The 26,819-nt window shown below is 37.7% G+C and overlaps 1 protein-coding gene across 3 annotated transcripts; it reads left to right on the top strand.

Annotated features, from left to right (window-relative positions):
- Positions 1-26,743, top strand: NMNAT3 (nicotinamide nucleotide adenylyltransferase 3). Of its 3 annotated transcripts, none has more exons than XM_075760978.1 (5): positions 8,536-8,789; positions 10,897-11,033; positions 18,314-18,497; positions 22,786-22,895; positions 25,951-26,743. In XM_075760978.1, exons 2-5 carry the CDS (start codon positions 10,925-10,927, stop codon positions 26,358-26,360), a joined length of 813 nt encoding a protein of 270 aa, XP_075617093.1. In that variant the 5' UTR covers positions 8,536-8,789; positions 10,897-10,924; the 3' UTR covers positions 26,361-26,743. The 3 variants fall into 3 exon arrangements, with proteins under 3 accessions (XP_075617094.1, XP_075617093.1, XP_075617095.1); XM_075760980.1 differs by lacking the exon at positions 25,951-26,743 and adding an exon at positions 24,178-25,667; XM_075760979.1 differs by lacking the exons at positions 8,536-8,789; positions 10,897-11,033 and adding an exon at positions 1-94.
- The last annotated feature ends 76 nt before the right edge of the window (positions 26,744-26,819 follow it).

The raw sequence follows: 26,819 nt of genomic DNA, 5'->3' as shown, positions 1-26,819 counted from the left end.
AACACCTACTCAAGTGCCGGTGCCAGTTAAAGACGACAAGGATATATGGAGGCTACTTTTTTTTTTTTTTTTAAATCTCTCTGGCTTTCACTGTGTAATTTATTCATCTTCTCCACTTCAGTTTAAGAGGTTGTTTCCCCCCTTGTGCAACAGCTGTTGTTTGGTTTTATAAATGGTCCCCGATGTTTGTTTTCTTTAAGCTTTGTAGCCATACAATATGTGCAAGTAGTTCATTTTTCAGGCATTATTATCAGCTACTTAAGTCTAGTTACATTGCATGATTCTAGCAATAAATTAGCTACATGCCTTTAATTTTGGAAATGCAAATTTTAGAACTTAGCGTAGCTATGATAAGCTAATTAGCGTTCAGATGATCTAGAAGACCTTAGAGAACCCAGAGATGTCTGAGGGGGGCACTGAGGACACAATAGGAGACAGTTCTGTCAAAGGGGAATTTGAGCAGTTTGAAATTCTGCCTTTAAAAATAATGAGATAAATCAGATTTCATTGCAGTGATGATTTCTAAGGTCTTAATTAATGAAATGTATAAGCAGCTACTGCTGCATCTGCCGTAGCAGATTAAATTGGGTGAAACTGCTAAACCCCAGCTGTCTGCCCTGTCCATAGCAGGGCACTAGTGCCCTGAAGGAGGGCTGCCTGAATCTCAAGAGCCAACTTCGCAGCTACATTTTTTCCACATATTGTTGGTTCAGTGCAATGCACTACTCAGAAACGCTCTAGAAGCCCCTTAGTTCCCCAAGCATTGTGTGTTTTTCTTAACAGTAACAAGAAGAACAGTTGGACTTGATGATCTTAGCGGTCTTTTCCAACCTTAAAGATTCTATGATTCTGTGATTCTATAAGAAACTAAGAAATTAGGCTTACAAAGTATAATGGAGATCTTCAGAAACACAAGAAATGCCGTACTGTCAGACTAACAGCCCAGCGATCTGTCTCAGGCAATGGAGAGAGGAGATGCGATTTCTGGAAACTAACCTGGCCACCTGCTTCCCCTTGTGTTCCCTGTCACCAGCCACAGCCGCTTCATTAGGGACACCATACACGCATGTATCCTCTGCAGGGTACTCGTTTGCCTGGTGTAAAATGTTTGTTGCTTTCACTGACTGCCCCCTAGATCCAATATTGCAGGGAGAAGTTTTGCATTCAATTAATCTAGTGCCTTCATCATTTTGTAAATCTTAACAGTAGCCTCCCCCAGGCTCCTCCTCTCCAAACCAAACAGTCCCAGACATTTTTTTGCCTCTCTGGAATAGTAGTAGCTCCAGTCACTTGACGATTTGAACTGCTCTTCATGACCTTAGACCAGAACTGCTTATGGTTAGTCAAGACATGGACACATCCAGGTTTTCTGTAGTGCTAAAGCAATACCCTATGTGATGGTCTCTGTGTAGTTTTTGATGTTTATTTCAACTATTACAAGAACTTATGAACATTTAGGATGATAGTTGCAATGTGATTGCAGTGGTAATTAGGTACCTAATTTCACTGCAGTTGTTTGAGAATCTCACTTCTTTTTCTTTGGATAGATAGAAATCCCCATACAGGTGAGATATTCTTAAAGGGCAAGCAAAACATTTTGGACAATAAGCAGGGAACATACATGTTTGTATCATTTCCTTAAATTCTGTGATGGTACAAAATGAAGCAAATTTAATTGCAAATAGCCTTCTCAATGTCAAGTGTGCTACACTTAGGGACACTGGGATGCTACTGAATTGGTGCAGGAGGGCAGGCTGTTTCAAACAGCAGCTTTATATTAGAATTATATATTATATTATTAATTATTAACCTCAGCTGTTGAGTTGGGTTTGTTGGCTGTGGCAGTAACTAATAGATGAAGTTTCAGAGGAAAATGAGTAAACCTATCATGCGCTTAATAAACTGAGCAGTTCTATATATTGCAGAAGAATTACTTCTTGCTTCCTGGAGGTGGTCAGGTAAACCTTGAAGCATAGAAAGATAGCCTCCTTAGTCAAGTTTTTAATTTTCTTTTAATTCTTTACTTTGTTAGAAGACCTCTTCCATATAACTGTAGAACCAGTGGGATTGTCTTTCCTAACTATGCAGCATCAGGAGTTAGTTGCTCCTAACGCAGTAGATAAGAAATAGTTATCCCTTTTTTGAAACAGAAAAGTAAGCAGTGGGATTATGGATGTTGATGTTGTAACTTTGGTCCTGCTGGATGGTCTGGAAATTCTGCATTACCCTGTGGTTGCTATATATGCTTATTTTGCATTTGAGTGTTCTGCAGTAGTACTTTTAGGGGTTTCATTAGTTTGCTACTTTTTAAAGGCAGCCTTATAAGAAAAGATTTCAGTGACTGAAGATGCTTTCTTTACCACTACCACTTAAATATCTACCATTTGTGTGCAAGTTCTCTTTCTGTTACTAGATTTGCCTTAGGTTCTGCTAAATGTATTTTACTAATTGTAAGAAAATTGCAGATGTTCATAGAAGAAAAATTACTCTGAATGGCTTTTCAAAAGGAACTCTTGAAGTTTTACTAAGAGTTTGTTTTGACAGACAAGTCAGCGCTTTCACTAAATCAGCAGTTTGTTTGCTTAAAATTAGCCACCCTAGGTTGCAGTTCTGCATGTATTCTCTTTTTCTAGAAATCAATGTATTGTTCTTTCTGGATGACTGACTCATACATGCAAGTAGAAGGATAACTGTTGGTTACTTAGAATAGTTTATACAACTGTAGAAGAAGAAAAAAGCTTATTCATGAGTGTGATAAGGGCACAAGGAATAGGAAGGGAGTTGAGTGTTAGATGTTGAGAGAACACTAGGGATTGTCAGATTAGTAACTATAAAGATCATACTGCAGTGGATACAAGAAGATGCCAGGAGCTGCTTGGATTCTCTTGACCTTGTGGAAGTGCTACAAGAAGGTGCAGGAACTGCTGTTGTGTAATGCACGCTGAAATCCTGCATTACCCAGCAAACACTGAATGTGCATAGTTTGCCAAGCTGGTTGGTTTTTAACTTAGTTTCTGTGTAGTTCTGGGTTAGTGTAGTGTCATTGGCTTTGTCAAGTGATTATATATAACAGATGAAACTGCTACAGAGCTCCATGTGTAAGCATTGCTGGATGTTTTATGGGCAGTTAGAATGAAATGTCTTTTTTAGAAAATGGGGAGTATTCCATGATTTTCCCAGAGAATACAGGGAAAGAACATAAGACCATGATGCTGTGGTTTGTCTTTACATTCTGACTGTTTAAGGACAACAGATAAATCTGACAACCTAAAAATATTTAGTAAATGCACGTATATATGCATGTAAACAATATGTGAGTTTATTGTTGATGTACATGAATGGCGTTTTTTGAATTCCGTGTTGCTGAGTTGTTGAATTCCATATTGCTATCCAGGCAGTAGGCAGCCTGGAAGCACGATTATTTTGCAGGATGATGGTCCAGACTAAGACTATTAAGAAAACTGTATCCTACACAATACTATCATGGGAGTATCTGTGCGGACATCTTATTGGCTAGACTCTGGGGACTGGACACTTTTGTCCCACTGTCTAATTCTGGTTATAAACCTGCAACAACTCACAGGCTTAAAAAAATATTTTGTAGTTGACTGGAATTCACTGGCACTGTTTTGTGTGTGTTGAGAATACCATTTTTTAAAGGTTGTGCTAAGGAATTATTCTGCTTAAATTTTTTGTTCTTGAAAATCATTTAAGGTGATACCATGTTCACTATTAACTGGAGATTCAATTTTAGCCTGTATTTCAGACTGTATGAGTCCTCTGGTTATTTTATTATGTAAAGTTTTCATGCTTTGTCCATGTGCACTTTTTATGGTGAATTTTTTTGTCTAGTGCCTTTTAACCATAGTTTCTTTTTAGCAGTGGAGCAGAAATAGTTGGGAATGGAAATTACAAACAGAGAAGTAGTTTTTATTTGGAAGAAAAAAGTCATTTAAAGGACACGATAGCATAAATCATGTTTAAATTTATTTCAGAGATGTAACTGATGAAGAGGTCTTGTTGGCTCTTCTATGAAAGGGAATTTCCCCACTGATATAGCCTGAAATAAAGAAATTGCAAGAATGAAGTATTGTACTGTGTTTTGAAGGATTCTAATCCCAGAAGAGGAAGAGACAATTCTGCTGAGGTTGCTTTCCTTGTTAGTCACCCAGGCACTTGGAATTTGGGCCACAGACATATTGCAGTTTTCTGTGAGGTAACTTGGCCGTGGATAGCTTTTTGGTCTCTACCATTTGCTGGGAAAATTTGCTGCCTGAACAAAGCTGAATTAAAAATGGCGAGTACCCCAAAATTAAGCTGATCTTCTGTCTTATGCCAAAGAACCCTACTAAAGACAATATTTGTTGTGCTCTGGGCCATTTTCATAAGCTGCTGCTCTAGTGACGACTGCAACGAGCTTGGAGGTGATTAGGTTTGGGGGTTTCTTTGAAGCTGATTTAGAGACTGCGATGGCACTTGCATTTTCTGACTAGAAGTCTGTGTGGGGATTGGAAGGGCCAACTTCATACTTCTGATATGCTGAATCTGATAGAAAACCATGTATCCTATCATATACTTGTTAATGGCTTTCCAATGAAAGTCAAAGAAATGAAATGCACCTGAGTCACTGGAATCTAACAATAATATGATCCATCATGTGACCCTGAAAAAAGCTATTTTAGAGGATTAGAGTGTCATATTAGGCTTATGTGTAATATTTATGTGCACCTTTTGAAATTCTTGGCTGGGGTGAGTAACTTTCTGATGAGCAAATAAAATATTACCCTAGATGATACATTTTTCATTTTTTTCTCTCACCTAGATATTTATGTTATGTTCATTATTAAAGTGGAACGTGGGAATATGCAGGTAAATATCTGTCACTGTTGTGGAGGATTGATTTCAGTGACAGCACATGCTGGGAACTTACTGACTGGAGTAACTTTTGTTATGGCAGTGACTCCCATTATTAACAGCATAAGAAAATCTGATATCCAGTCATATTTGTAAGGGATCTTTGTGTACTGTGGTTTGCTGTGATTTGGGTCAGCTACTAAAATATACTTTTTATTTGCTGACTTTGAAAATGTGTCTTGCAACCATAACATCCTTACTGTCACCTGGTGTAACTCAGCTGGGCTCAGTGCAGCTAGATGAATTGATAGACAGTAACGATGTGGTCCAGTAAAAGGATGGATGTGGGCAGCTTTGAATTTGTTCAACTCTAAATTTCATCTACATTAGTCAAGATTCACAGGAAGTGATAATACTTACCCTGTGCTAGGATTCTGTTTATTTCTGCTCTTTGCAGAAATTTTACCTCAAGGGTGAGTCTGCCTCATAGCGTGCACATATCAGTGTCTTGTCCTCCAGTTTACTAATTTAACAGCTCATGGACCAGACTGCACTGCTCAGCACTCCATTGTGCTTCTGATAATTAATCAGATACAGCTTTAATTACGGACTTTCAACAGAACTTAACTGTGGTCATCTGTAACGTCATCTATTATTGACATGTTGTAGGAATATAGGCAACAGAAAAAGAACTTGCAGGAATTTTCTATTGAACATTTTAATGATTTTTCCATCATAAACCCTTTTTTAATATAGCTTAAGTGTGGTCTCTCTCCTCATTTGAAGGTATCTGCCCTTCGATGTATAGCCATGTGATGTACCATATTGTTGAAAGCTTTCTGAACTGCAGGCACTCATGTGTAAGATAACTGACATTTATATGAAGACACCTGCTTGGCCAAGGCTGTTGGTATCTGTGCCCAGGGCAGAGCGCACAGGCTCATAAGCGCTCACCAGAAGGAGCTGGTTATTGCATGAAATGGGAATGGAGTGGAATAATACACAGTTACTGCATGAAATGGGAACGTACTGTAACTTGTCTCCTTCAAACCTTGTTAAGTCATCTCTTTCATCATTAAAAACAATACCTATAAAGTTCCAAAGCAACCAGACTTCACTGTCTCTGGTCAGAGCTGTGCTTTCTCTGGCTTCCATTATTTATGAATTTTGAAGACAGACAGCAAAGATGACAAAAGATTTGTTATCTTTTACTGATTAAGAAGTACAAACGAAAGGCAGTGTCTGTCATGGCAGGAGGAAAGCGGAACTAACAGGAGATGTATTTACTGTTTACTGACTTCACGAAAAATCAAACATCGTCATTTCTTTTTAAAAGCAGATTTACATTTATAAAATTAAATCAATTATTATACTCTTAAAATAAACATACAAATCTTACTAATACTGCTTGATAATAGTGATGTTAACCGACTTTTTCCCAAGATTTCTGTCAAATGCTTTTTGACTACTTGAAAGTAGAAGGTGCAGTCTTGCAATTATTAAAATATTTTTAAAATATTAAAATATTTTTCAATATTAAAATATTAATCACATATGAAGATAGTACAGTAATTGGCGGGGGGGGCGGGGGGGAGAGCCTCAGTACAAATGTAAATTTTCAATTATTTTCTGCCCCTTCTCTCAAGAAACTGAGGATTTGAAACTGGTTTGCCAGGTAGTGAATACCTAATCAATTTAAAGTGTTACCATACAGTTTACTATTTCTGCTTCTGGCAATTGCAGTAAATCATAGAATCATAGAATGGTTTGAGTTGTGGGGGTTTGTTTCTTTTAGCACCAACATCTAAAAATTACTGATTAGTACTAACAAGAGAGAGAGAGAGACTGTAAAAAGAAAAAGGTTGGGTTTTTTCCTGTAACAAATTTGATTTGTTAAGAATACCACTTTATAAACTCAGTAAGAGAATGCTGAGAAAATGATGTGAAACAAAGCACCTGTTCTTGGAAGTTTTGGTTGCATTCCTTCTCTGCAGCCTGTGCTTAATCAATGTCTGAATATACTGGGAAGGTACACAGTGCTGTTGGGTAGGATAGAAAAGGTCCTAAAATTGCATGTGCGTGACAATGCGTTGTTCCTTGTAATGCATATAGTATGTTTATTAAAATAGGGGTGATACCAGTATTAGAATTTCTTCAAAATAAATATTGCCTGTTTATATCTAGATTTTTCTCTTCCTTGCAGTTCCTGGGTAGGTGGAATATTTTGATGCAAGAGTGATTTTAAGTACAAAAGTGATTCCTTTATAGAATTAATCATCCTCAAAGGATTCTTGAGATGATCATTTAATGATTATGGAGCACTTGCATGTAGGTAGCTTATACATAAAAGCAGTAGTTTGTCACAGATGTAATAGGGAGAATTAGGGAGAAGACGACATGAAGGAGGTATCCCGTCACTTCGGTTAAGGTATGTGTGAAGCCAGGTCCAGCCTCTGAAATAGTTGAACCTTAGTTCTGCTTTCAGTTAGGGAAATGGAGGCACAGAGATAAGGACCTGAATTCTAGAAGGGGTGAATAATTGCTGTTTCTGCTGATTGATAACATCATTGCATTGCAGCACTCCTAAAAGTTGGGTACCAAGGAAGTCCCGGAAAGAAAGTTTGCTTTCTTGGTTGCAGCCCTCTTTTAGATGTCACGCTCTGTCCTTTCTTCCCCTCCCAATCTGTGTGCGTTGTGCATTTTTAATTCTCCTTTCCTGTTGGAGACCAAGATACATGTTTGACTTAATTGGAATTTCTTTTTACAGCCTTGCAACAAGACGGGATTAACAGTTGAATTATCCATGCACAGCTTCTTCAGAACTACTTATTTTAGCAAGACTTGGGAACAGCAATATGAGGAAACGCTTCTATGTTTTCTGGGGTGCCATTAATGGAATACATATTGTCTAGGGACAATTGCTAGGAAACAAATTAATCACAGATTATTTATTTAACAAAGTACAGTATTGATGTTATACTTGAGTGACTTTTTGCAAACATACTGCAACTAATAGGTGCAAATTGGTATTAGCATATTTAAATTGATGCAGAAACTACTGCTTTCTTGGTGTGTAGGCCATTTGGCAAGAGACGCAACTTGTTGAAGTATTCAGGACTCGCTTAATGGCTTATTTTTATGGAGTACGTGAAATAGAAATGTATTCCGCTGGTACAATGTGCACACTCAGTAAATGCTGGATAACAGCACGGTTACCTACTTGTCTGTATTCAGTTGGTGAAACTAGTTAAGGACAGTCTGCTTCATGCATGTAGGTAAAATGCACATGACGTTGAGCTGAATGTTTGTGGAAGTCTGTAGTTGTTGAAACACTGGGATGCTGTAGCACTTACAAGAAGTGTGACGGCCACTGCGGCACATAAGGTCAAGATACTTTCTCCTCGGTTTAAAGTTCTGTCTTTAAAGTTTTCTCCTGTGTTTGATTTCTCAAGAGAGCTTAGCTGAAAAATCAGTTAACTCTCTTTTTTTCTGTTATTTTGGGTGGTGGTTGAATGATTTTAAACCTTTAATTAATCACAGCTGACATAGTGGCTGAATCAGAGAGTTTTGTTTGCAATCTTAAAAGGTGTACTGTACATGTTGAATAAGTTTAGGATACACTATATAGGGGATAGTAGGAATAAAAATGCTGCTGTTTTGATTTTTATTTACATGGTGTATATATGTATAAAAACATCTTTTGAAATGCCTGTTTGCTACATGTTTACTATTAGTACACTCTTGGTTTGATTTTTTTCTTTTTCTTTTTGTCTTTTTTGTTGTTGTTGGTTTGGTTTGTTTTGGTTTTTGAATTTCCTTTAGCAGTACCATCTGGTTACCATTAAGAACTACAAGTTGAAGTCTTTCCCTAGAGTCTCCGAGGTATAAATGAGTAAGAGCTGCAATCAAACTATCATCCAATACATCTGTTTCAGGTGAGAAGTAGAGAAGTCTATAGAATTAAAAGCTTCTTTTAAAAAAACCCAAAATAAATCATTCAGTTTATAACTTTTAAGGTGGCAAAGAAAAGAACCGCAAAGGAAACGTAAACTATACTTCATCAGAACAGAAGAGAGGATATCAGAGCCATCAACTAGTAGATGTAAGAGCTAGAGCTACTATTGATATGTGTAATGGTGAAGAATGGGTATGTGTTTTTCCCCTTGAATGCATAGTTGTTTGAGTGAGGCGATACCGCTTGGCAATTGGGTAAAGTTATATGACTGTGTCGTTGATTTTAGGTTCTCATATAAGATTGTATAAGCCTGTTTGCAGGGCTGGATGCTGAGTGACATCATTGTAGTTATTACTGTAAAAAGTTTCTGCTTCTAGGAAATTCTTAGTCTGGAATTAATTTATTTATCATTGAGAGTTCAGCATTGACTAATCTGTGTCAACAGAATCTATCTAGCAAAAAGTTGGGACTATAGGAGAACACTGATATGTTCTAGCAATGATTTCTTTTTCAGTTAATCACAGATACTAATGTTTTGCTACCTCTTTCAGGGCAAAAAGACCTTCCCCATACAATGAAGATACATTTACAGAATTGCTGTTATTGAACAAAAGAATGCTTTGAGTTTGATTTTTCTGAATAAAGAAAAAAGTTTGTAAAGTCTGTAAAGTTTGCATATAATTTTCAGGTATAAGTTTGTTAGTGTCTATACAGGGAAAGTAAATCAGAGTAAAGAGAGAGTGCTGTGAAATGTGCTGCAGCTGCTACAATTGTAGACTTTCAATGGCTCTACAGCCATCTACAGCATCTTTTCTCCCCAATATATCTCCCTTAGTATGATGGGAGATACAAGAAATGAGTAAAATAAAATGAAAAAAGTATAAAATAATCTTTATATTAAGTACTAGGTTGTCAAGGTACAGATAGCATGTATGCTTCAAGGAATTTTCTCTATAAAAAGTTTGCAAACTGCCAATATGTCACAAATAAAAATATTAAAACTTGTTGCTAGGTTCACTGAATGCTGTTAAATGGTACAGTCCTAGTCTTCACAGTTGAAAATTCTGTGTAAATAGAGTTGGCAGCTATAAAACATCAACTTGATTTATCAATTTGATCAACTCGATTGATTTAACCATTATTGTTAGATTTTTCTAAGTAAGAAAAGGGAAAAAAATATAAGGTGGTATAAAGACTTGGAACAGCGAGAGGTAGGCTCTGAGCTGCAGTGCTTTGATACACTGCAGGTGGAGAATAGGATTTGGTTAAACAGACCACAGAATCTGTACTGGATTCGGTCTGTTAACCCATGACCAGCTTCTGAAGTTTGGGATGCAAGTGTTTTCTGCAGGAAGAGTGTTACGCTTGATGGAGTGGGCTGGAGGCCAGGGAAGGGGAAGAGAACGGGGTGTGTGTGTATGATATATGGGTGTGAGCATTGTAGAGATTTCAAATCCTAGGAAAAGAAGAGAGCCCTATCTAAATACTGGATTCACAGATATGTATGTGGGACACAACTGTTTTTATCATGCTGGATATATTCTGGATCAGTTGTAAAAAGAGCTATGCACATAAGTAGCTTCAAGCACAGTGACCAACTTAAACTGATAGCCACTGCGTTTTTATTGAGATGACTGACATTTTAACTAAATTATATAAGGATTGTTTGTAAATGCACCTGCAGGGCTCCTAACAGCATTGCTCCCCACCCACTCACCCTGTTTATTTAATAAAAAATAATAATCTGTTTTTGTGGCAGATCTGTGGATTCCAAAATTATTAATAGGGGGTTGGCAGAAAGACAGAACAAAACCTTGTTTTCTGACAGAAGCAGGTTAAATAAAAATAAAAAAACATGTTAAATAAAAATAAAAAAAATCTCCTAATTAATATCAAAGAACATATGCATTTCTGAGCTAGTACTTCCTGTATGCTGTGATGATACAGAGGATTGATCTTGTGATACTTTAGTAGTGTTCCAGGAATAGACAGTTCTGAAAACAGTGCTCCTTTTACTTAGAGGAACAATGGGCAGACTGCTCTTTGTCAAGCTTGTCTTTTATTTTAATAACTTTTTTTTTCTTTAGGGTGGAGTTTTAATGGTTTGATGTCAGAATGAAGAGCAGGATACCTGTCATTCTTCTAGCTTGTGGCTCCTTTAATCCCATCACAAACATGCATATGCGTTTATTTGAGCTGGCTAGAGATCACCTGCACCAAACAGGTCAGTAAGGTGTTGTTAGGATCACGCACATGTGGTGGTTTACTGTGAAAATGAAGAAAGATTTTTAATGCTCTCTATAGATAAGCTGTCAGTTTACAGCTGGCTTAATTTTAATATTCTTTATTGATCATTCAGTATGAGGCTTTCATGGCATATTCAATATAGAAAGTCTAGCATTACCTCTTCCTTTGGCTCAGCACATAAACAAGTATCATAATGCAAATAAAGTGAAAGTTTTATCAGCAGTTTTAGGACCATATTCATGGAACAGGCTAAGCCTTGTGAAGGAGAATGCTTAACAATTTTGAAACTGAGAAGAAACATTTCTGTTCAGATTTCATGCTTTTATGATGCATTGTGTTTTAATATGAAGAAGTGTTACAGTTAGCAGTTTTGACAGCCAGGTGAAACTGCAGAAAAGATGAAACGTTAATTATTCATTATCCATCTTCACTAAGAGGTACAAGTTAGCTCCCCTAGGAAAATCATTTCCTCATAAAGGAGTTGAGAAAAGCTAGATGTCAGCAGGCTAGAAAGTTTTGGCAACAAAGGAGAAAGAAAGGTAACATCGGGAACTTAAGCAAGAATCAGAAAAGCTACTGAGAAGCATTGAACTCTAAGCTTGATCAGCTACTTCGTTGCTGAGGCTTTTATTTTTTTTCCATATGGCAGCTAAAATACACACATATGTTTCTGGAAGAGGTTGGAAGGGAATCATAGCTTATTGGAACCTGATAGAGAAGTTCCTAGGGAGGTGGTTCAGTAGGAACCTGAACAGAAAATAATAGTAAAAGGAATTTAGCTGTCAGATTGTAGGGAGGGAGGGAGAGAGTCTGGTAACCACTGATACCGTTGTGCAGTAATAGCAGCAACTACATACTTGCCGTATACTGTGAGAATACTTTGACATTCATGAGGAAGAATTACACAACCAGCTCTGAGGGCTGCCTCTACAAGTCTCTGTTGTCCTGTGACTGTAAAATTACATTGTTCCTCCTGCAAGATGACAAATAAAGGGTTAAAAAAGGGTTTGAATTGGCTTTTCTTACTGTAATTTTATAACTGCTTCTGCTGCCCAGGTGTGCAAGGATAGAAAGGTAATGTGAGACCAATTGGTAATTCTGTTGAAGTCATATGTTATAGTCCAGTAACTTATTTCTTTACCTTGAAAGAAAGAGTGAACTGGGAAATGAATTATGATTTTGTCTGAATCACAACTCATTGTCTGGTCTGCTCCAGGGTCTGTGTAACAAGAAGACTCCACCCCTTACTCAGAGCAGTTTACTTAAGTCAAGTGAAAATCATTAAAAATGAAATTTTGAAAGGCTGAAATGAAAGTTGTGCATTTTTTAAGCACTTTAACATCAGTGCTTAGTTCTGGTTAGGATGTGACTCGCCTTTTGACTTACTAGTTTAATGTGTGGAGTCTTACTAGTGTAGGTACTTCACGCATTAAAGAAAGGGACTTCATTTGAGTCTGGGTTGCCTGCAGTGTTGTCATTGCACTTTGTGAACGCTTAACCCAGGATGTCTGCAAAGCAAGAATCCTCAATTAGCTTGTGGAAGCTTTACTCGTCCTAAGTAGAGTTAGCTTTATTTGAAGTAACTGTAAATGTAGATATATGTGTTTATATGTATGGATACACAAATCTGGTATATGGCCTTTCTTGCTACCGTGAAAACAGTTTCTCAAACAGAAGGGGTTGGCAACATGCTATAAAAATGATCAATTCTGGATGTCTGTTTTATGGCAGAACCATTCCCACTCAGGAAATTAATTGGTCATTCTCTCATGTTTTTAGTCCTGTTTCCACTTCTGTGGTTACCCAGGGAAGGAGAGGAGAAATTGGAGCTTATTTACTGAGAAGAAGTACTAGTTGCAGACTGGGAGCTGATAGTGGGCTGGAGGACAATGGTTATACATGACTAAAGCTTGTTTGAAGTGAGTTAGTGGTCTGCCATATTCATACTGATTCCCTTCTCAGTGAGAATAATGCACTTCCGAGCTAATGTACAGACTGAATGCCTGAAAAAGTAACTAGCGTGAATGAAGAATTAAATAGCACGAGGGGCGATATTTCCTATACTGTGAGAATGACTTACTTCTGGTGATCCTTCGGTATTTCTGCTCAATCATAAACTGGGCAGAAATGAGTTGTGCAGTAGCTTGGCTGGAGTTGACTTCACAGTCAAGTTTTACTATTATGAATGACATGGCTATCCCCGATGTGCGTCCTGACTGACATCTCCAGTAATTCTGTCTGCCAGCTTTTTGCACATCACTTCCATTTCAAATGCTGTCTAATCTTATTTTTCATACGTCCTTACTTTAAGTAGGGAATTTTATTGAGTTTCCAATACTTTAAGCTGTATTGGTAGTTTTATTGCCACATGTCAAGTAATTCATCCTTTTTCTGTTAATACTGGTCGACAATTCTTGTCATGCCGCCTTTTAAATATAACAGACGTAGCTACGTGTGACTGAATAATTCTAATGATTTTCTTTATCTGGATTTTGTCTCTACTCATGTGAATTTGACTTTTTATACATTGTGCTGGTTTTGGCTGGGATAGAGTTAATTTCCTTCACAGTAGCTAGTACAGGGCTGTGTTTTGGATTTGTGCTGGAAACAGTGTTGATAACACAGGGATGTTTTCGTTCCTGCTGAGCCGTGCTTACACAGAGCCAAGGCCTTTTCTGCCTCTCACACCACGCACCAGCGAGCAGACTGGGGGTGCACAAGGAGTTGGGAGGGGACACAGCCGGGACAGCTGACCCCAACTGACCAAAGGGATATCCCATACCATATGATGTCATGCTCGGTATATAAAGCTGGGGGAAGAAGAAGGAAGGGGAGGGGATGTTTGGCATGATGGTGTTTGTCTTCCCAAGTAACGGTTACATGTGATGGAGCCCTGCTTTCCTGGAGGTGGCTGAACACCTGCCTGTCCATGGGAAGTGGGGAATGAATTCCTTGCTTTGCTTTGCTTGCGTGCACAGCTTTTGCTTTACCTATTGAACTGTCTTTATCTCAACGCAGGAGTTTTCTCAATTTAACTCTTCTGATTCTCTCCCCATCCCGAGTGAGTGAGCGGTTGCATGGTGCACGGTTGCCAGCTGGGGTTCAACCACAACAGACATCCTCACACGCAGCTAGAATTTTCTCAGATTCAACCCCTTGTTTTAAAATTGTTTCTTGAAACTGACTGTGGCAAATGCCTTTCCAGTCTGTTAATACCTAATGTCAGATGCTTTTTTTCCTCTTTGACTGTATTTCTCAGTTGACCATAAAGTCCAAAGAAATAGTACTAGAATCACTCTATGTATGATGTTTGAAACTTTGTTTCCCAAGTATTGCCAGTGAAGGATACTTACATCACCAAGTTTCCAGATAAGACCAGAAGGGATAGAGGGTAAAGGAGGGGGGTAAGAAAGACAAGATGTTTCTATCTATGACAAGACAGATGCAAGGGAGAGGTGAAGAAAAATGAGTTACTAGCTTACGGAAAAGTGGGAAAAACGTGACACAGTCAATGGGTTGTGTCAGATGCAGCGCTGGGCAGCAGAGCTGAGAAGTCCAAGGAGTAGTCAGTCACTAACCATCCTTGGGAATCTGGAAGTTTATGTTGTGCGAGGGCTGCATCTGATTAAAATGGACTGATATTTTCAAGGAAGGGATAGGAACAGATTGTATCAGTAGTAAGTCAGCATAAATGCAGACTTCAGTTTATTTTCCTGCAACAATTCTGATAACTGGAATTTGAAAACACCACCAAAAAATGGTTTAATCCTACTGTTTTGATAGTGTGCATAGCAGTACGGATACATGATTGGAATAGGATCAGATCAGCAGTATTTACTCACTACATATACAATAAATAGTAGTTAAAATTAACTGAACTTAAAAAATGAAAAGGAAACAAATCTTTGTTGTTTTTTTTAATTACAAGATTTACAGCAGTGTTTGCTTAAATAGAGCAGTACTTGATTATTAGGCTCTACCCTTGACAGACACATGAAGAGGGATGCATGTGTGGCTTAGGATGTGGAAGTGAAGGTGTATTTTGAGGTCTTGATACAAAATGTTCATTAAAGATGAGATGTGTGGAGATCATTCAGCATTTGTTTGAAGACTGATCATTGTGCATGCTCAGTTACTCAGCCGTTGGAGGAGGGTTCTTGAAGTTGCAATGTATTTGAGTGGCTGTCTGACTACAGAGGTAAATCTGTATCTTCAAGCCCTGTAGTTCACTCAACCAGTTGGATATGATTTATGTTTGTGTAGGTACTCGTATGGCATCTGTCACTACAATTTTTGCACTCAGTGAATGCATCTTTCAAGCACTCTGAAGTGGTGAAGGTAAAGTCATCCATCCTATGGAGAGCTATCCTAAAAGATTACCCACTACTGCTCTCATATATTTGTTGTTTATGTTGACTTTCAATGCAATGATTGCTGAATTGTTTACCCTTTTGACTTTCCTTCTGTTGAATACTCCTCACAGAAAATGACTGAACATGAAGTTAAAAAGTCTTGCCTATTTTCTTTTTCTTTTTCATGCTTGGCAATCTCTACATACATGTCACGGGAAGGTAAGCGTAGGATGGTATCCTTTTGATATTTAGTCTGTAAATCATTTCGAACAACTGAAATATTTGGGATTACTTGTTTCTTTTCCCTCCTATGTAGTATCTGAACAAAGATGTTAGATATCCCTCCCTCCACCTCAGTTAATGATAACCTATAAATAAAATTAACATTTTGTTTTAAATGGGCAATGAAAAATCCTTGTATTTGTTTTCCTAGCATTACTAGGCTGAGAGTTCTGGGAGGATGACTGTTGAATTCTTGTGGTTTCAAGGGAAACCATTACTATTACTTCAGTACAGAATTTTGTCATGTCATTTTAATATATGTGTAGTCACACATAGAAGGCTGATAAAAGAAATTAAATAAACCAATTAACTAACCCTATTTGTAAAAGCAAATGTGGCAGCAGTTGTTTCAGTGAAGAAATGAAAACTTACATTAATGTAAGCTCTTGTTGTGTCTTAGATTGTTAGAACAGAAGATTGTATTGTAACTATTTTCCAACATTGTTCACTTCTGATAGCAAGTTTTACATCATTTTATATTTTGAAATATGTCCTATGACACCTGAGAAGAAGATGAGTAGTGGGCAAGAGTTAAATGTATGGAAATAATACTTTTATTTGGTTTTCTATAGTGGTTATTTACTTTTCTTATTTACTTTTTGGTATAGTTTCTAATAGTAAATCCCAGACTTACTACTACAAAAAAATAATCTTTAAAAGCCCTGCCAAAGTACACGTACGATTTTATTTTTGAGTGCTAAAGCTTGTAGTTTTAGGTGGAAGGCTCTCATGCATCATGTTTGCATAGTGCTGGGTTACTCAGTCGTTGTGAATCATCTCAAACAGTTATTGTATTTGACTTTTGGTACGTTAAGTATTGGCACCCTTGATTTTTCTCTTCCGCTTGGTTTCATTTGTGCTTTGGAACAAGCTGATATGGCATCAGAAGCTCATATCTCGTCCAATTTGTGCAATTCTAGGCCAGACTAGAGACTGAAATTTTTACAAGTCACTAGGATATGGCAGAGTTGCAATCATTCTTGGCTAACATCTCACGCAGTTTTAATTTTTACAGTTAATATATTTGTTTAAAATATAAGGGAACAATTCTTATCTGTAGAAACTGAAAAGAAAGGAACTGAAATGTGGAAAATAAAATTTTTGTGTAAGAAAAACTGTTTAATGAGGGTAACATATTAATGAATTCAAACTGTAATTTCTTTCCCTTTAAATGAGAATTTGTTATAGCATTGTATATTATCAAAGTACCAGAAAATACTTGTTGTTGATAAATCAAGTGAAATTATTTCCAATTTCAGATCAAGAGTTGGATTTAATAGTATACACATATCTGCATGTTTCTGGAAAGTTTTATCTTGCTCTGTTGACCTTTTTGCCTATAAAGAGAATGTTTTAAAACAGAGGATAGTTTAGACTGACATTTTAACAGGAGACAGGCCTGTAAATCTCACTGAACCTTAATGGTATTTTTTAAACCCAACTCACTTAAGTTCTTTTGAAAATTTTACCCTATTACATCAAAATAAATGTGAAGTTACTGAATTGTCATTGTATAATATTAAATTGTCATGTGCCAGTATCAGAAATTATGAGTCCAGGGGTATCATTTTCATTACAATCCAATAGCAGGAACTTGCTGCGTTTAGGTTTCTTTGTTGAAACAATTGAATTAGAAAAAAGGAAGAGGATTTTTTTTCCCCCTTCAGTATCATATTTACCATAGTTATTGAAAATGCATGTGTTATATTAGAAATCATTTTATTTCATTTCTGTTTATTTGAAACACCCTTTCTCTCCTCTCCATTTCTTGAGGGACACGGCTCATATCAGTGCTTTATTTCCCTGTTCATTTATTAAAATCAGAGCTTCATTTTTGTTTCCTGATTTGAGACCAGAACTGCAGTCTAACAAAAAAGAGATTGTTGTGTTAATGATTACATTATATTACAGGAGTAGAAAAATATGGGCATATTTTCAACTTTTATTAACATGATCAGCCAGATAGAAAGGGTCTTTAATGGCTGTTAAGCTGCTGTTTGAACCACAGTGCTGCAAGTCTCATTTTAGACTCCATTAGCCCCATCTTTGTTCTTGAATCTTCTAATTTGTCTGAATCACATTAATCACAGTTGCAGTAGTATGCTGTAATTCTTGCTTTAACACAATGAAAAGGCACAATGATTTTGATAAATAACAAGCATCAGATGCTTAAGAACAAAGCAGTGGTCAGTTAAGTCATCTATTGCTCTGGCTGTATAAAGGCTGTATTTTTTGGAATGTAAAACTTAATTATATTTAGCAATTTTGATAGTTTGCATCATAAATTATAAACATCTCTACTCACTTGAAAATTGTGTGTTCATCCATTCCTTTTTGAATCATCTAATAGAGTAAAGATATTGATAGTAATTGTGAGCACTTCACAGAGGAACAAGGCGGCTGCTATTTCATTATTTAAATTGCTGTTAATGTATTAAAAATAATACCTAGATCAAGTTGTTCATAGGCTCTCACAGCTGAAGTTAACCATGCTTTAAAGAGGTTGGACTAGATGAGCTCCCAAAGTCCCATCCACTGTAAAATTTCAAGATTCTGTGAAGATGACTTTTTTCTTTTTTAATTTTTTCTTTTTTTCTTTTTTTTTCTTTTTTTTTTTTAAAAGGAAGATATCAGGTGATTGAAGGCATAATGTCTCCTGTTAACGATGACTACGGAAAGAAAGGCTTGGTTTCAGCAAGGCACCGGATAGCAATGGCTAAACTAGCACTGGAGACATCTGACTGGATTCGAGTTGATCCCTGGGAGACTGAGCAGGAGACGTGGACAGAGACAGTAAAAGTGTTACGGTAATTAATTTTTTTTTCCTTTCTCTATGAAATTACTGATTGCCAGGCTACCAAGTCAACGCACAGAACTCGCTCCTGTAAAACACCAAAGCAAAGCAGATCGTGTCTGTTTATGGCATCATCTGCTATGAGATAAAGTACTGTATCTGTATGCAATGAAAACTCACATTGCTTTCCTTCAGACAGGCTGCGTAGTCAGTATTCCCCATCTGGAGTCTGTCCTTTCCTAGTGCAAAGTGTGTTCAAAAAGTTTGTAGACATGGCACTTCGGGACATGGTCTAGTAGACATGGTGGTGTTGGGTTGATGGTTGGACCTGATGATCCTAGAGGTCTTTTTTCAACCTTAAAGATTCTGTGCTTCTATGAAAGCAGATAGGCTTTCCCCAGACCTATGCAGCACTCCACAGTACTGCACTTGTGCCATTTAAGTAGTTAGATGCACATGGAAAGTCTCTGCCAAGAGAGAGTCTTGCAAAATTCTAGTCACTGAAAGAGTTCTGGAGAAACGTTCTTGGCTTTCATGTTGTTTCTCTTGTTCTTAAGTCTCAAAGCAGGTAATACAGAGATCTTAATCAGAAAGTAAGAGAGTTTACGAACAAACCTGTTCTTTAAGAGCATCCCTATTCCACATTAGCTATGTTGGCATTATTATGCCTGCAGTTTTATCTGTTCACATGTCCTCGAAAAGTTTTCTTATTAACTCTAACGGCAAGTTAAACCCAAGCCCATAACTGCTGATGTTTTCTTCAAAATCACTGAGTTTTGCTGTGGTTTTGAGTTGGAAGTAAAAATTAAACAATTTGTCCAAAACCTGTTAACTTGATGTAAGGGCCTTGAAACATGCCTTTTTCCCATACAGTTAGTCTTGGTAATAAATGCATTGTGGGGCAAGGTATGAAAGCATAAACTTCTTGTGCCAGCCACTTTTTGGAAATGTAGATGCTACAGAAGTCCACAGATAATGTTAAAGTGAAAGACTTCATGGATGCCTTTCAAGAAGGCAAGTGCACTGTAAGAACTATCAATGATTCTTCATTTCTATCCACATTTTCTAGGTTACTTTCTAAATGGAAACAGTTGTTTGTATAGCTTAAGGCTCTAAAATGTACCTTCCAACAACTGCCCAGAAATCTCTTATGGCTGTGTGTGAAAGCAATTATAAAACATACCAGTTACTTTACAAAAACATACATGAGAATAACCTACATACTTACAAAACAACTTACAAAGGCTTTTAGTTCTGCTTTTATTTGCTTCACTGAGTGAACATAGACATGCAGTTGCTTTTTTGCCCCTTCCCTCCAGCCAGCAAAATAGGATCAGGACGGGAGGAAGACTAGGCAATGCTACCCTGTCTTTGCAGAAAACTTCTCTGTTCTTTTCTCTAATCACAATTGCATATTCCAGTGTGAGAAATCACCAAAAAGTCTGTCCTGCAGTATTGGTTGGGTATGGGATTTTTCTCCTAAACTTCAGTTTTGTAAAGCTATTTTCCTCCAGAGAAGCAGCCACAAATATTAGAGATCAGGTGCTCCTACTTAGAAAGGCTTTGATCTTGCACAGCTCCAGCTGCAGTGAGTACTACTTGCAAAATTGGGTTTGTAAATTGTAAATCCACTTCAGAGTCCTTTAGGTACAGTAAATTAAACCTGTATGTATAATTTTCTACTTGGGGAAAGTAGTATCAATGTGGTATGAACAGCCAGACTTCCTGTCTGCCTAGAAAGTGAACCTGTAGTTTTATAAATAAATTCACAGAATGTTAAAATGTATGCCTGTTAAGGAGAGAAATGAGTGTAAAGCATTTTTCCCCAAATGATGACCTATATTAGCTGAACCAGTGCCATAATCTAATGCTGAACCCTGTCCCTTGAATGGGGAAGCAGCATTCTGATGAAATAGCACATGTAGGTATTTTGGCTTTTTATTGTATTTTAACGGTCACACGTGAATATTAAAAAAAGAGGTGGTTTTAGGGCTAGATCCTTACCAAGGATAAATAGGCAATAGTTTATTGTGGAGTTCTGCTTCTTCATAAGTGTTGAAGGTTAATCTATAGATTCCTCCCTGGTCAAAGAACCAAGAACCAATTGCTGCCTTCACTATAAGCTCCCTCAGGTAGGAAACTTTGTACTAATAGAAAGAGATTTTGCTATTGGAAGGCAAAGGCAAAAAACATTATTGTACCTAAATGTCTCTTCTTATCAGCATTTTGAATTGTACACTTAACTGCAGTAGAACGTTGTGTCCAGGAATGGCTTTTTCCTACAATACTTGCTTTACCTGAGTGCGATGAAATTTTCACATTTCATCAAAATCTATGGATTTTGCAGAGGCTCCCATAATAGTTATGACATAAAAGAATTTTAAGCAGCAAAGCTCATATCCCACTTGTGATGGTGCTATTAGTTGCCTGTTACATTAAGTGAGTATGGAAGTTTTGGAGACTATCCCAAGGCTTTTTTTAGAGAGGAGGAGGGAACACGATAGAGCTATTTCCCACTTAGCGGCTGTTCCTCAATATTCTTCCTAGACAAGAAAACAGTATTGTCAGTAACCAAAGAGCTACATTTATTCCACTTGTAATGTAGATTTGATTGTGGTGCAGATATACTATGAATTAATTTAGAATTGGCAAAGATCTGTCTTACCCAACTTTTGTTGAATTGTGCTTGTGATTTAATTACATAGTTTTTCAAAGCTTCATGCACAGCTCAGAAAATGCTTGATAAACTGACAAATTGCTTTGTCCTTTTTAGCGTGTCTTTAAAATAACACAAGCCTCCCTGCCCCAGCACTTGAAACACCTGCTGAACAGACCTTTCAGCAGTTAAGATTTTGCAGTACTTGTAACATTAGTCTTGCAGCAAGCTCTTTGCCAAGAGTTCTTACTTTTGAATCATGGCCCAAGAATGTCAGTCCATGATACAAAGTTAGTGTACTTGACTATACATAGCATCAGCCTGTTTACAACAAGGCAGGATTAAAAACAGAAATGTAGGAAGGCACGGGGCAAGCTACTGCTACCTACTCTCTACTACCATATGTCTCTCACCTCTTGCCTGTGCAGTTTCTTTAGCCAATGGCTGAGCATCAAAAATTACTGGAGAGAGTTCTGCAGCCTGTCTAGGTGTATGTTATGACACTTGCGCAACTTATTCCTGTGGCTAAAAGTACTTGCATGATTTGAAGAGTGTACATTTAAATCACAAAACTATAAATTCATTCCTTAGGCCAGACATTCAAAGGGTTACCTATGGCTTTGTACACATACTGAATTCAGACTGTACCTTTTAAGTCATAATCTTTGCTTTGATACAGTTATATGAGACCTGATGGTCACTTTGTATATTACTAGACAGAGACAGGACACTGGTTTGAGTCTGTTGTCTACCTGTCCTGTTTAACCATGACCTTGTTTCCTGAAACGGTTTTAGCTCATGCCAATATGAGCCATGCCTACATATGGCTCGGGATCGTGCAAGTCAGGGACTGTTCGAAACAGGCAAGGCCATGCTGATTTGGAAGGAAGGGAGTTTAGGTGTTTGGATCTGAGATTGGCACATGCCCTCATGATCAAAGAAGAGGCCACTACCATGAGGTAATAGTACCAGTATTGCAGTGGGGCACCAGTGATCAGGAGCAGCAAAAGAATAAAGTAATAGAAACCTGGAAAAACTGACAAAAGGATCCTTGCCTGCCTTCCTGGATCTGAACTCAGTAAAATTAGAAGAATAGCATATGTTAAAAATCTTATAAGAATTGTATATTTTGAATTTCTCAGGATTCTGATTCTTTTAATTAAAATGAAAGGGAAAACCACAAGGTGAAAACTCAGGGAACGTGTTTTTGTGGAGAAGAGGATGAGAGAGAATGTCTCCTCCTGAAAACTTTGGAGTACACATTGTAGAAACATCATCATGAGGGGTTGTATTTAATGAAGAAATTAAATGTAGTGATTGAAGTGTGATTTAATCCCGCTTCAAGCAAAAACCTGCACAATGTTTTAAATGTAATGTTACTACCAAAATTGCCATAATCGTAGAATTTCAAAAAGGAATTGAAAAACAGAATGCCGTTGCAGAGGTTGCTTGTGAATTCAGCAAAATGTTAACTGCAGTGATACTAATCTCATGGTAGAATGAATATGCTAAATTCTTAACAAATAGTATTCAAATCCAAAACGCATAAAAGCAGACTGTGTTCTTGAATTTGAAAGTGCCAGGTAATCGCTTTGTGCATCTCTGAGAGGATTACCTCACACAGAAGCCTTTATTTTAAATGCAGGCACCATTACAATGAATCACTCCGATTGCTCCAGTCCAAGAAGGAATTCATGAAAAACAAACAGCCCATAGAAAGATCTACAGAGGATTCCTTTTCTTACCAGCACTCAGGTTGGTTCATAACTGTAAACATGACTCTTTGTTTAGCATTAAAAACAATACAGCTTTACCAGACAACTAATTGATGAAAAAGTTGAACATAGTAGCTGGTAAATTTTGAGGACTGGAGCTGCCTGCCAAAAACAAGCCATGCCAAATGCCAGCATGACTGCTGGCGCAGTTATTTTGTAGTAACTCCACATAGACAGGAGACTTATTTTGGAGTTGTATTAATTCTTGGTTTTATAAGCATCTCTTTAGCTGTGTCAGAGATGTATGTTGTGGCCCTACTGGTTTTGCAAAGCATAGAATATATGAATGAAAAGTATCAAAAATGATAGAGATTACTTAGAATTGTAATTCTAGTGTTAGACAATGGATGAAATATATGGATACTACACCACTGATGCTGATGCATTGCTGTTTACTGCTGTTGACATTAAAGTACAGCAGGTTCTGGAAACACTGTCAGTTTTGGGTTTCCAATTTTATCATATTCCCTAGCCCTATGACTTGCTAAGATACTGCTGGATTTTTGATACATTACATTTTTCCTGTAGTATTGCAGCATTTCTTGGACATGAATAATACATTTTAGTTGTTCATGGTTATACAAAAGTTTCCAAAGGATGAGTTGTTATATCTGTATAGATGGTAGAGGAAAAAAGTCTCAAGGCATTTGGACTGCAGTGGAATCTTGTGTCTGATGGGGTTAATGATTGTTGGCAAGTGACAAGTCAGATTATTCCACATTGCCACACTGACAAAAATTAGTGTGAAAGTAGTAAAGACTATTTTAATTTTCCATTACAAAAAATTCTTTTTGGCCATTATTTTCTGTACTTATTTCAAACTTTATACCATTTTATGTAAAAAAGTCAATAAAACAAATATTAAAACTAGTCTTTCTTTTCCAATAAAGTTTCTCAGTTTAAAATTCATCAGTCATCATCACAGGTTTCCTCTAAAGTCAAAACCAAAAGGCATAGCAAAAACTGGGTGAGAAGGAGGACAGGCAAGAAACAGGATTCTCTGTTCCAATGCCTCACCACCCTCACAGTAAAGAATTTCTTCCTAATATCTACCTTCCTTCAGCTTCCTTCTCTACCTGCCCTTGCTTCCACCCTCTGTAGGCTTCCTTTTTGTCTTTGAGTTTATCCAGGAGCTCCTTGTTCATCCATTCAGGCTTCCTGGTGTTTTTGCCTGACTTGCTCTGTTGGGATGCATCGCTCCTGAGCATGGAGGAGGTGATCCTTGAATACTAACCAGCTGTCTTGACCCCTCTTCCCTCCAGGGCTTTATCCCATGGTACTCTACCAAGCAGATCCCTGAAGAGGCCAAAGTCTGCTCTCCTGAAGTCCAGGGCAGTGAGCTTGCTGTGCACCCTGCTCACTGCCCTGAGGATCTTGAACTCCACCATTTCATGGTCACTGCAGTCAAGGCTGCCCTTGAGCTTCACATTCCCAACCAGCCCTTCCTTGTTGATGAGAACAAGGCCCAGCATGGCACCTCTCCTCGTTGGCTCCTCTGTCACTTGGAGAAGGAAGTTATCATGAACACATTCCAGGAACCTCCTGGATTGCTTATGCCCTGCTGTGTTGTTCCTCCAACAGATACTAGGGTGGTTAAAGTCCTCCATGAGGACCAGGGCTTGTGAACCTGAGGCTATTTCTATCTGTCTATAGAAGGCCTCATCTGCTCAGTCTTCCTGGTCAAGTGGCCTGTGGCAGACCCCCACTATAGTGTTGCCTGTACTTGCCCTCCCTTTAATCCTGACCCATAAGCTCTCAGTCAGCTCCTCATCCGTCCCCATGTGGAGCTCCATGCACTCCAGCTCGTCATTGACATAGAGGGTGACACTCCCTCCTCGTTTCCCATGCCTGTCCTTCCTGAAGAGCCTGTATCCTTCCATTCCAACACTCCAGTCATAGGAGCCATTCCACCACCTCTCCGTGATGCCAATAAGATCACAGCCCTGCAGGCACACTCTAACTCCTCGTCAGAGGAGCACATCTGCACTTGCAGATGTGCTAATCATTTACAACCACAAATAAATGTAAAATGGAGACAATCCCTCCATCCTTCCCCTTCATTTCACATGAATGCAAGGCTGTGAAAATACCTAGTCAATGTTTGTAAAATGCTCAGATGGTATAACAATGAGTGCTGTAGAATAGGCTTTGAGGAAAGAAAGAGTTCTGTCCTGGGGCTTAGGCAGTGGGCAGCAAATAAGAAATGGAGAGACAACAAAAAAATTGTAGTAGTGAAGTATCATTCTTTGTCATTATTTGAGGCACAGCAAACTTGGCTTTAGATCTCTTTGTACTAGAACAAAAATGCCATGACCACGTCACACAAAATATTATATGTATAATATTCTGCTGGTTCAAATTTCTCTAAAAATAAAATAAAACTTAGTAGGTCAGCTAACTAGCATATTGTACCAGTAAGGGTAGTTCGATTAGATATAGTCCGTCATGTTTTAAATGGTACAGGTGTACAAACTCAGGTGAAATTCTAGGTTGTTCTCTGGCTAATGTGACAGTATGCAAACATTGTGTCTGTGTGCCAGGGTGCAGTAGGGCAGCTGCTCCCTAAGGGACGGGGCCATATGCAGTAACACAGCAGCAGGCAAGGGCCTCGCTAGCTGGGGTTGTTCCCACAGTACCTGAGCAAAGAGAGCAGGGCAGACTGGGGTGATGTAGCCAGGTTCAAGCAAGTCTAGTCTTTGTGCTAAAATAATTATCTTCTTTATTTGCTTCTTCCCCTTTGTGGCTTGCTTGAGCAGAGGAATAATTCTCCTTTAACATTGTACAGATAATATTTGATATGCTGTGAGTGATGATGAAGTAGGTGATGGATTAATGGTGACCAGACATATAAAATCCAAGCTGAATTTTTCTTACAACTTTTTGAAAGAAAAATGGAGTAAAGGTAAATGATTTAAAAAAAGAAAAAGAAAAAAAAAAAAGAAAAAAGAAGTGATGAGTTAAAACCAATTCTAAGCGTAAACTTCCTAGAAAATTGACCAAGTATAGAAATCTCTCATTTCCTTTTGTCTTTCCAGTTCTGCCAGAATTAAAGCTGCTCTGTGGGGCTGATTTTCTACAGACATTTAAGACACCCAATCTCTGGAAAGAAGGACACATCAAAGAAATAGTGGAAAAGTTTGGTTTGGTCTGTATTAGCCGTGCTGGCTCTGATCCTGCTCAGTATATCAAGGAATCAGACCTTTTAACTAAATTTCAGCACAATATCTTTCTGGTGAAAGAATGGGTTCAGAATGAAATTAGTGCAACACAGATACGCTATGCCTTGTGCAGAGGATTAAGTGTAAAATATCTCATACCAGATTCTGTTATATCCTACATTGCACACCATAATATCTACACAGAAGAGAGTGAGCGGAGGAATGAAGGTGACTTGCTTCAGCCTCTTAAGTTGCACAACACAACAGTAAACCCACTAAATGACTGATGTCTGTATTGTGTGAAGTGCACAGACTCAGCATTTTTTCATGTAAAGTTCTTGAGAAAGTGGTTTCTTGTTAATGAGGGGAAAGTACATCAGTCTAAATTTTCTTGAATTCATGTGGTGGTTCAAATTCATGGTTTTGTGTGTGGTAGTGCTTAAGCAAATTGGGATGCTCAGCTGCATAGCTTAAAATATATGAAGAACAGCTTTCTTCTGAAAATAAAATAAGATCTTAACAATAAATATTAATCTCTAGCAATACTTAAGGGTCAAACATAGTACTTTCCTGAATTGTAATTTTGTAATACTACAGAGATTTTTAGCATGAAGATGCCTTACTGTTCTGAAGCAGCAAAATAAAATGAACCCAAACTTTTCTTTACATATATTTAAATATATATTACTGTTAAACTTTGACTTTTTAGGACCCTGAGTAAGTTTTTGTGTTTTAGCAGTTTGGAC

The sequence above is a fragment of the Balearica regulorum genome, chromosome 9, assembly GCF_011004875.1.
Source record: "Balearica regulorum gibbericeps isolate bBalReg1 chromosome 9, bBalReg1.pri, whole genome shotgun sequence".
Classification (NCBI taxonomy): Eukaryota; Metazoa; Chordata; class Aves; order Gruiformes; family Gruidae; genus Balearica; species Balearica regulorum.
The sequence above is the reverse complement of the archived record's forward strand: the minus strand, read 5'-3'. Positions and strand labels throughout refer to the sequence as shown.